Genomic DNA, 12,256 nt, shown 5'->3' on the forward strand with positions numbered 1-12,256 from the left:
GGTTTCAACACAGCGAGATATTCTGACACTGTGTACAGTAAATTGTTTAGTAACTAGCTTCATTCAGAAACCCCCAAAGGTCTGCAATATTCTGTCTATTCACAGCACGTTTTAAATTTTGGGATAATAAACGTCCCATATGTTTCTAATTGACATTTGGTAAAGAAAGATTGCAGCAGTTTCTAATAGGTAATTAGAATAAACCAGTGAAATAAAAGATAGTGTTAGGATCTTACATAGACACATGTACATAGGCACACAGTGTTGGTCTGCAAGAGCTGAGTTTCGTTAATGTCTAGCTCCTACTCAAACCTGATTAAGTAGAGCTGAGCAAAGGCGCTTCAGCTACGACCATCCCGTTGTTTAAAACACATTTTTTTTATTGTACCATTTTTTTCTTAAGACAGAAAGGGTATTTTGAGGGAGATTTAGCTACTATTTCTAATAGATCGAGCATTCACAGAATGCACATTTGTTGGATCGTGCAAAATTTCGCCCAGCTAATGAGTATAAGTGAATGAAGGAAGAAAAAAAAAAGTCAACAACAAAACATTAAATAGATGTGTGGGTGGTTGTATACAATCAAATTGCGGAGTCGGGAACTTGGTTTTCATACACATTTCCATAGCACAATAGGAAAAGAATAAGCCGTTAATATATTCATGACAAGCTTATATCATTACACTAACCAGATCATTATAAAACTTTAAAAAAAAAATGTAGTGTAGCTAATTATCAATTTTATGACATTACTGTGTAAAGTTTTGTTACAGTTAAGACGTTAATTTTCCCATCATGATTACATAAGATGTGCTAACCTTTATGACATAAACCTTGTTCATTTCCTTTTAATATATGATCGAGCTAAAAACACAACTACCATACTTTAAATAACTTGCATAGCGCCAACTTTCTCAGTGCTATTTTTCTGTATTTACTTCTATCGGATTATCACTCAGTGATGTACGTGTGTGTGGTAGGCATCATTTTCTTCTATGCATATTTAAGCACGGCTTAACAACCTCCACACTAAAGAAAAATAACTATGCTGGAAAGTTGTTATGGGATACGTAAAGCTTAGAATGTCAATGAGGTCTTTAGATATAAATAGAAAATAGATTCAAAATTTCTTCGATCTTTATCTATTTTAATTCTGAATTTCAGAACTGCTAAATAATATAATTAAGAGAATCATTACTACTTCTTTTCTTTTCTTTTTTTTTTTAAAGACATGAAATAACTAGATGCGTTTAATATAAATTACTACTTTTCCTTCTTGGATAGTAAAAAATAAAGATAAAAATTTATATATATATATACATATATATAATAGCAGGAGAAAATGCGGTTCATTCTGTCGAAAGAAAAAGAGCAAACGAAAGGTTATTTTTGGTAGATGTTTAAACATTTCGCAAAATTCTTCATCTGACCGATTGCAGGAGAGAGAAAAAGAGATTCTTCAGGAGAATCTAGAATTAAATCGTGCCAATAATCACGTACATTTGATGCATCTCTTCAACAACATTTGGATTCCATAGAAACGAGAATAAAAGAGAAAGACAGGAGAGAGAGAGAGAGAGAGATTTAAAAAATTAGACAACGAGCTGGCGTCAATGTTAAATATACTCAGAAGTTAAAAAGAAAAAAAAAAAATAATACATACACACAAAATCAGAAATAGAAAATATTATGTAAGTTGAATGGAAAAAGCGATAAGAAAACCGGACTGTCATACATAACTTACTTTTAATGCGCACTGGAAGTTTGTACGTTGTTTTCAGAAGGAGAACTGCGCGGAATCTGGCGAGCAGTAGGCAATATTGGTTCATATATATATATACATATATATATATATACACACACACCTCACAATCTACAACTCCTCTCCCTCTTTCTCTCTTTCACTTACCCTCCCTCTATTCCTCTCCAACTCATTCATGTTCTATTCAACCCCTCTTCATACAATCGCTATTCGCTAGATAATGCACGAACACACATAAACGCACATATACACATGCATGAAATAAATTAACTATGATAGTCAACTGCTTGACCTTTTATGATCGGTGACATTCACTAACAAGTGATCGGTTTTGTTAAGCAAATGTTTACGTGTGTGGTGGTGATGGTGGTGAGGTGAAGGCGATGGATAACGCGACGTCCCATGCCTTTATCAAGGTAAAATCGAGATGATTAAGAGCCTGTTTTTGTGAGAATTCATGTAATAAATTTGATGCAGTGTGTGCGCATACGTGTGTGAGGGAGAGAGAAAGGAACGTAGTGTCGGGTAATTTAAAGGTTGTTGGTTCAAGACGAAACCGCGATCACTGAGGGGCACTGAGCCTTGCAGTTCTCCCCAATAAACCTACAAACGTAGTCTTTCTTACTACCCCACACACTCTCTATGTTCACACATATACGCACACTTTATTGTTTTATATTTTATCGTAGGGGTACAGTATTGAATGCGTGTAGAATTTCTATGTATATACGTACACACTCATGAGTACAAGTATTACAAGTGTATACACATGAATGCTTGCATATGGTAACCAGGATTACAAAATCAAATCTAAGGATTTCAAATAATCAACTTAATTTGATCCACTGCATTGAATGAAATAATGGACTATGCCTGAAATTGTTAAACAGTAGCTATCATCATAAGACTGTCTGCACAGCTCATTACGTCAATTACCTTTTATCACATATATATTAAGTGGGGCCTTTTTTAAAGTTCATTTGAGCTTGTGGCATAAGGTTGAAATTTGTTGGTTCACTCCATTCCCTTATGTTTGTTTAAAATGAACGATAAGATTTTGTGGGGAACGATAAGATTTTCACTTCCTATATGTTGTTGCTCCTTCAGAAATCCCTTCATATTTTTTTTTTTACCTTTTTCTAAAATTTTATTATTATTATTTTTTAACCTTCAGGCCTTGAATTTCAAATATTTCAAAGTTTGGCAGTGATGAAATGATCTGTTGTTTGGTGTGAGTTTTTAAATTTTTTTTATTATCAATGATTGTAGTGTGAGTTTGATACAACTGATTTAAGAGATTTTTGAGGAGACATCAGCATATTATTATAATATAGCATCCTTACAGTAATTTCTCTTTCAGAAGTTGGAGCTCCACATTTTCAGTCTGTAATTCTTTTGCATTGTTAACTCTTGATAACACTAGATATCATCTTTACTTTTGTAGAACAGCCAGAGAAATTTATGGTTCTTCAAGAAATGCTTTAAGATAAGGTAGAGAATATTTATCGCTACACTGTTTTTTTTTTCAGCAATATCATATGGTAAATGTGATAGACTGTCAGAATTAGCAGAATTCTGGATAAAATCCCTGGTGGTATTTAGCTATTATTCTTTAGATTCCGAGTTCAAATCCTGCAGTAGTTAACTTTACTTTTCACCTTTCAGAATCAAAGAACATTAGAGAAAGGTTGATCTGAAACTGCAACATCTGTGATTATTGAAATAATCATTGGTTGATCTAAGACTGCGGTTTAAGTGGATATTCAAGTATACTCTGACTGATCTGAGATTTTAATGTAATTTCATTTCTTACTTGGCTTGATGGGTCTTCTTCTCAAGCGTGACATAATACCAAAGGCCTTGATCATTCGTCATTGCCTCCGTGAAGCCCAACACTCGAAAGGAGCTTTTCGCATGCCACCGGCATCGACCATTTTGCCTCTGTGGAGCCCAACACTTGAAAGATGTTTTTTTACGTGCCACTGGCATGGGTGCTAGTTACGGGACACCAGCATCATCCATGACTATGATTTCACTTGGCTTGACAGGTCTTCTCAAGCACAGCATATCACCAAGGGTTGCCTCTATGAGGCCCAAAGTTTGAAGATCATGCTTCATCACCTCATCCCATGTCTTCCTGAGTCTACCTCTACCACAGATTCCCTCCACAGTTAGAGAATGGCACTTCTTTACACAGCTGTCATTGTCCAAACACATCACATGACCATACCAGCACAGTCGTGTCTCTTGCACACCACATCTGATGCCTCCTATGCCCATACTGGCTCATTTCTTTAAAGCCTACGCATGTTTTCAACTGTCACAACCCATATACACACACACTACAAGTTTCTGTACAGTTTCTGTTTATTATTTTCTTTCATTCACAAGGTATTAGCTGGCCTGAGGCTACAGTAAAAGACCCAAGTTTTATCTGTGTGGTGCCCTGAACTATGCAATGAGATAAAATTCAAGACCATGTAGTAACAAAGCAAACTTTGGAAATATTATGATGAAAGCTTTGAAGTTTTTAAAAAGAAAATAGTAAGATTTTATAATGATCTGAATGCATCAAACTTTCGAATGACCCTACAATTGGGAGAATTAAGTTGGGGGAAGGTCATACAAAAACATTTAAAATTTATTTCAAAATTCAAGAGTATCTTATAAAGTCAAGCACCTTGTAAGCCATAAAATGAAGTATAACTAAGGCAAAAGAAACATATTTTAACACCTAAGAGTTTTACTGAAAGTAATGCAAAAGTAGGCACAACTTTTTGAGTAACTGACATAGTTTGTTCAAATTATATGTGTTAGTAGAATAACTCTTTCTTCATACATAGCTTCCTTCACAAGCAATGTATTAGTAACATTGTTGAACGTAACTCTTGAATACCCTTAGAAAAAATTTAGGTGTACACTTTTTCTCAGCCACTTTCACTTTGCTTGTGCTATCAAATCACTTTCACTTTGTGTCAACAAATTGTTGTCCCTGGAGACTGCCATTGATTGGATTGAACAGGTGGAAGTTGGAGGGCACTGGATCCAGAGTGTGTGATGGATGTGGTACCAGTGATCCATCCAATTTGCTGAGTACTTGATTTGGTCTCACTCTGTTGTAGTGAATATGGATAATTCTCAAATTCCAATTCAGTCTCTTTCTCCTAATGGCTTTTTAAAGCTGTCTTGAGTATCTCACTGTTCATGGTGCAACCATATTCCAGAAAATTCAGATGACTGATGCTCTTGTCATATCTCAAAATGGTTACCATGACTTTCTATGCCAATTGCTGGCTCTTGAACTTCTTAGGTATTGGAGAAGAGATGGCATTCATTCCATGGACTGAGCTTATATTTCCAGATCAGAAAGATATGGCCACATTTCATCCCCTGGCACCAGATCAGAAAAAAACTATCTTCATTAGCTTCAAAAGCTTCCTGCAAATCACAGCAGACTTCCACACTTCTCTCCTTCGAATCAGGTGTCAACACTTTTCAATACACAACATTTACCACCATCTTCAGTAATTCATTGTGCCCATAGTCCAGTTGTGCAGCAAGCTCATGGGTTATAGCTCATCTGTCCATGCTAATCAATTTGTCCACTTGCTGGTGGTCTGTGTCAGTGGTTGCAGTTGATGATTTGCCCCTGTGTGGTTTGTTTTCAATGCTGATTTCTCCTCCTTCAGCATACAATACTCTTGTCAAATGAGTCATCTCTAAAAACAACATGCAACTTTTTGAGGATGTTGGACAACTTGCACCTTTGCTTCTTAAAGAACTCTAAGATGGCACATTGCTTCAGGTTGGAACCCATTATTTGCCATCTACAAAGAAGAACAGGAAGAAGAGTTTAGCAAGTTTGTATATTGTTGTAACAGTTTTGTACTTTTACTGACAAAAATAAAATGAGAGTATAGGTTTATTATCAACAGAAGCAGTATTAAATCAAAAGAGCCATCTATGTATCATACTTAATGTAAATACATCATTGAAAGGCAAATTTACTGCAGTATTCATCCAGAGATAATACCTCTTATGGATGTGCTCATCTTAACAAGTAACTGACTGTGAATGTATACTACTATCAAGGCTCAATGAGATTGAAATGCATCTAGCATTCTTACTAGCCACTGCTGGAACAACTTGTTTCCTTCTGATACATATTGTGTCAATAAATATAGCACTTCTATAAGATGAATACTACAGTAAATTTGCCTTTCAACAGTGTATTTACATTAAATATGACACATAGATGGCTATTTTGTGTTAATACTATTTCTATTGTATATAATAGATTTTTATTAAACTGACAGACTTCTCAATACCAGTGAATGTTTTCCACTGTTTTTCTATATATTAAGGGTGGCAAATCTCATCCAAGCAAATGGCTAGCTGTGAGTACATGCCATTGACAAGGCCAAAATGCATCTGGTGTTCTCTTTAGCTGCTGCTGGGATGATTTCAACCTGCCTCCAATATATGTCCTTTTAACACAGCACATCCATAAAAGGTATTATCTCTGGACAAATATTACAGTAAATTTGCCTTTCAATGATGTATTTACATTAAGTATGATACACAGATGGCTATTTTGATTTAATACTGCTTCTGTTAATAAGAAACCTATACTCTCATTTTATTTTTGTCAGTAAAAGTACAAAACTGTTACAACAATATACAAACTTACTAAACTCGGTCTTATGACAAATAATACAGGATACAATAAACAAATAATACAGGAACAACAAAACAAAGCACTCACTGTCTGGTTTGTTACTTAAGGATAGTTTTGTATCCTGTTATTAATTTCATGATACAAAGAATATTTGCTTTTACTTCTTTAACCAGGTCTGACTAGTTTGAACAAAAAACAGGTAGAATATTTTGGCCAGATATGGTTGGTTTAAATGTTAAAGGGTTATCATTATTATTATTATTATTATTATTGTTATTATTATTATTATTATTATTATTTTGTTATCTCAGGTATTTTATCATCACAAACATCACCATTAATATTTTCAGAAAATGTTTTTCAAAAGCTATAAGTGTTATTTGACAATGTGACATCAATAAAGTAATGAATGTGAAGGCCAGTAACTAGTCCACTTATAAGAGACTTCTTTTATCATAAACCAAACAATAATGTATTTTAATGAGAGAATAAAACCGTAATGTTTTAATTTCTCTGAATTTTTTTTTATTATATTAATTAATCAGAATGCATTGCCCACCATTATTTTTGTAGGCTGTCTCAAATTCATGAAATTGATATAGTTGTGCTTAGTTTGGACTCTTGTAGGCCTCAGACAGAAAAAAAAATCATGAATAGAATTTCAGAGAAAACTGAGTAAGTGCCTAATGAAAATAAATCTGAAAATGATAACAAACAGGGAATTGATACTAAGAATAGGTGAACATGTCTAGAAACCTTAAAATCCCCCAAACAAATCAAAAAGCAGAGAGAAATCCTCCAGATAATCAAATCAATCATCCAAAAGTTCACATACATATATACATGCAATTGTTAAGAAATACAAGCATAATACATATATACAATCATTCAGAAATTGCACTAGATTTTTAAGATGTTGTTTAGCCCTAGATCAGACCCAGGCTTGTATCATCAAGATATTCCAGCCATGATCATTTTGTTTCCTTATTTTCTAGATAAAATCCAATGTGTCATTTTAAAGATGGAATGCTGTAATTTGATGGACATTTGGTTGCTATTTCTAGCAGACTGAACAGTCAAAAGTTGATAAGGTTGATATTTACCTTTAACTTCTGTAGGTTAATGAATTGGAAGGGAGCTTCAGAGATGGCACATCTGAAGAGGCAAGTATTTGTGATGTGAAGTACAGTAGAGTAATGAGAGGAAGGGGCAAAGACAAAAGAAGTCCCCCAAGTATTATGTTATGCCATCAGTATATATATATATATATATATATATATATATATCAGATAAAGATTGACTCAATTAATGGGTGACAGTCTATGAAACTAATTTGAGTCAGATTAATTCATTCTTCATTTTATACTTATCACCCACAAATATATCTAAATTTTTCATAACACACACATTCTTTAATGATCAACTTACAAAATATATTCATTTATCAACAGATTTTCAAAGTTTTTACATTAAATTCATTGAACTTGCTAAACAGAAGATCAATAACTACATTTCTGATGTCATTCCTTATTCTGAAATAATTAGATCCAATATACAATCCAATATATATATATATATATATATCCTTTAATATAAACAAAATTTCTTGGCTACTTATTGATAAATATCAATAAATGACCAGATTAATAACACAAAATCTCAGATAGCATAACTAATGTAAAAAGTTTACTAATATTCTTTTATTCTTTTATTTGCTTCAGTCATTTGACTGTGGCCATGCTGGAGCACCATCTTTAGTTGAGCAAATCGACCCCAGGACTTATTCTTTGTCAGCTTAGTACTTATTCTATCAGTCTCTTTTGCCAAACCGCTAAGTTACAGGGACATAAACATACCAGCATTGGTTGTCAAGCAATATTGCGGGGACAAACACACACACATACATATATATATACGATGGACTTCTTTCAGTTTCCATCTACCAAATCCACTCACAAGGCTTTGGTCGGCCTGAGGCCATAGTAGAAGACACTTGCCCAAGGTGCCACACAGTGGTACTGAACCCAGAACCATGTGGTTGGTAAGCAAGCTGAAACCGTTCTGCGTAAGTTTTTACTTTAAATAAATAATTTTTTTATATTTCACCCATAAGGCATTCAAAGAGGGAAAAAGAGACAAAGAAAAATTTTGTGAAAAATTTCTAGAGATCATGATTGCAAATCCTGCTTCAGTTTCTCATAAACACTAAAAACACACATTCTACATCCTGTCCCACACAGGCACCAATATGGCTGTGTGGTAAGAAGCTTGCTTCCCAATCACATGGATTAGTTCTACTGAGTGGCACCTTGGGTAAGTGTCTTCTACTATAGCTCTCGGCTGACCAAAGCCTTCAGAGCAAATCTAGTGAACAGTTACTGAAAGAAGTCTGTACATATATACATGTGTGTGTGTTGCTTTGCCTCGCTATCGGGCAGATAGTTGTAAATAATTGTCACTGCCATACAAGCAGTGTCATTCATTTCCAATATTATGTGAGAAATGTTTGGCTATGGAGAAATATTACCTTGAAAACAGCTGAGAGTTGGTGACAGAAGAACATAGAAAATCTGTCTCAATAAACTCTGTTCAATCCATGCAAGCATAGAAAAGTGTGCATTTAATACATGTACATATATATATATATATATATATATATATATATATATATATATATATATATATATATATATATACTAACAGAGATACTCGGCTTTACCTGTGTCACATTGAATTGAAGAATTAAACTTTTCTTTGATATTTTCTCTAATGAACTGGAATACCTGATTCAAATTTCATCAAATTTGCAGGTTAAGAATTTTAATGAGGGTTCTTTCTCTCTTTACACACCCTAACAAAAATTCTAATCATGACATATTTATCCCATACTACTCATCTTTATGCCCAGATTTCAAAATCCAAATCTTATAAAACCCTATCAAAAGTTTTTTTGCTTCTGAAAAATGGAGCTCTAAAATGTGTGAGTTAAGGCCCCTATTAGGGGTTTGGTGGGGGTCTTAAATTCAACCAGAGAAGTTGAATTGTTGAGAATCTTTTTTAACTTGGGTCTTATATCTATTGTTCAAATTTCTTTGAAATCGGAAACATATGAATGTTCACTGGGTTTCTAAAAGAGAGCAAAGCTACAGGAAACCAAAATATGAATGATCACAATAAGCAGTCTACTACCCTACCCTAGTCGATACCACTCCCCAATGTAGGATTCCTCACCATATAGGTGATGGGCACAGCCGCAAGATGCATTATGGATCTATAGCAATTGGAAGACGTGACCCAACTCAAATAAACATTAACAATTGTGTGACATGAGGGCTAAGGGGAAATGAAAGTGTCAGCTCTGGAGTTTGCCAATGATCACTATGCCAATAGTTAACTGGACAGAATAAATTTGCAATCTATAAATCTCTTTGAATGACCAATTACTTATCTGGAAAGGCTTTGAAATCAATGTCACCATCTGGAGACTATCTCTGACCCAGTGATAATAAAAAGACTCAAAGGAGGTCAGCAACCAAATAACTTTACTCAAAATAACACTTTGCAACTGAATCCTCTCCTTTACTTGATAATTTATGCACCACATTGCAGAAATCACAATCTAAGTATATCTCAAAGCAAACTCTTACACTGTTGTACCATTGAATTACAAATAACGCTCATCTTGTATCCTTGAGTGACTCTACAGCTTCCAAGACTACAATTGTATTTGTCTTGGCTTAGGAAAAATGACTAAATTATATATATATATATATATATATATATATATATATATGTGGTGGTTGTCTACTCCTTACACAGAGTTTGACCACTTCCTGCACCTACACCTTAGCCCTTTCATGGCGTCTGATGTGGCTTTTTAAACCAGACAATGTTTTGAAAAAACACCCACACAGATTGCACCTCTGATTTGTACTACCAATACCTGCAGGTAAGTTCTGCTCATTGTGGATCCTAACATGTCTTTTAACACCCCCATTGGATTTGCAAGCCCTCTGGCACACACCACATTCAAACGTGTGCACAGACATATAATCAGAATAGCTGGTTGAAGTTTGTTTTCCATGTGGTAGCAGCGGAACAAACAAAGGTGGCCACCATGTTATCACAACTGATACCAAAACCATGTGAAACTTACTCAATTGAAGTAGCGCCCAAGGAGTGTTCGCCTTGTGGGCCTTGCGGACCTTGTTCATGCCCATGCCCAGAGAATGTCACAGTCGATATGAATGATGCATCAACATCTGATTTAGAACAGTGTGAGCCAGCCACAGTGAAACTATACCACTGCCCGAATGCTCCACAACTATATATATATATATATATATATATAGGTATATATTTGTGTGTGTCTGTATGTGCATATATATATATATATATATATATATGTATATAGTTCTATATTTAAGAGATGAGGAATTATTTACATTATTTACATTATCTACATTTGACGGATATTCGTCCTCATCTTGTTTGTTGTTAACACAACGTTTCGGCTGATATACCCTCCAGCCTTCGTCAGGTGTCTTGGGGAAATTTCGAACCTGGGTTCTCATTCCTATCGATGTTACTATTATTATTATTATTATTATTATATTATTATTATTATTATTAATCAGGTCGCTGCCGTGAATCGAACTCGGAACCTTGGGGTTAGTAGCCCGTGCTCTTAACCACTACGCTATATGCCCGTGGGCAATTATGGGGTGAATTTTAAGGCTTATAAATCTATTATTTTTCTATCCTTCCTCAATACCGGTTCCCATATGCTATTCATATCTGCACTCGGTCTGCTTAGGAGGTTGTTGTGTCCTAGCATATGTGCTGCTTCTTTTAGTTTTCGTATTTTCCAGTGTTGTTCCCTGTCTATTATTTTAACTTCATCCCACAGGGATCAGCTATACCCGATTTATCGATATCTCCTCGTGTCACAGCTTTGCGATGTTCTTCTACCCTTATTTTGAGGGGGCGACATGTTTCGCCTTTGTATAACCTACCACAGCTGCATGGGATGGAGTACACGCAGTTTTTGGTCATATTCTCTTCTGTTGGTGGTTTTACCCGAAGGAGATATTTGCGAAGTGTTGTATTGCTCTTGAATACTGCCCTGATGTCATATGGGCCGCATATCTTTTGTATCTTTTCGGAGATGCCTTTCACATAGGGTAGACAGACTGTAGACAGTTTATTGGTTTCATCCTCTCTTTTCTTTATAATTGGAGTAGATAGTATGTTCTTTGGGTAGTTGTTTCTTAATAGATTGTTACTGAGCTTGATCATTTCCTCGTGGTGGGTATCACGATCGCTACTTATATTCTTTGCTCGGTGTTTTAGGCACTGAGCAATTCCTCTCTTTACACTGTATGGATGGTGGGAATTGAAGTTAAGGTATCGTCCAGTGAAGGTTGGCTTGCGATATACGGATGTCCTGAATCCATACTCGGTGCGTGTTATTAATACGTCCAGGAATGCCAGCTGATTGTTCTGTTCCTTTTCTATGGTGAACTGTATGGATGGATTTATTGAGTTCACATGATCTAGCAGCATTTGGACATCTTGCTGGTGGGGCCAGAGAATAAAGGTGTCATCAACGTATCGCAGCCATAGGGTTGGTTTTAGTGGTGTTGATCCTAAAGCCAAATTCTCGAAGTATTCCATGTATATATTGGCTATTATCGGTGATAATGGTGAACCCATAGCTAAACCATCTTCTTGTCGATATATATCAGTGTCCATACTGAAGTAGGTAGTTTCTGACGAAGGCTGGAGGGTATATCAGCCGAAACGTTGTGTTAACA

General features: G+C 35.1%; 1 protein-coding gene across 5 annotated transcripts in view; it reads right to left on the minus strand.

The window, feature by feature from the left end:
• Positions 1-12,256, minus strand: part of LOC106877209 (uncharacterized) — a 112,265-nt gene that overhangs the window by 47,578 nt on the left and 52,431 nt on the right. The window contains exon 1 of one of the 5 annotated variants that reach the window (XM_052968834.2): positions 1,745-1,942. The exons of 3 other annotated variants lie outside the window; for them this stretch is intronic. In XM_052968834.2, the coding sequence (XP_052824794.2) occupies positions 1,745-1,829 (85 nt within the window). In that variant the 5' untranslated portion in view covers positions 1,830-1,942. Of the gene's footprint in view, positions 1-1,744; positions 1,943-12,256 lie in introns of those variants that run through there. One more of the 5 variants, XM_014926059.3, reaches the window with a different exon arrangement.

This window comes from Octopus bimaculoides, chromosome 6 (genome assembly GCF_046866305.1).
Source record: "Octopus bimaculoides isolate indiv1 chromosome 6, ASM4686630v1, whole genome shotgun sequence".
Classification (NCBI taxonomy): domain Eukaryota; kingdom Metazoa; phylum Mollusca; class Cephalopoda; order Octopoda; family Octopodidae; genus Octopus; species Octopus bimaculoides.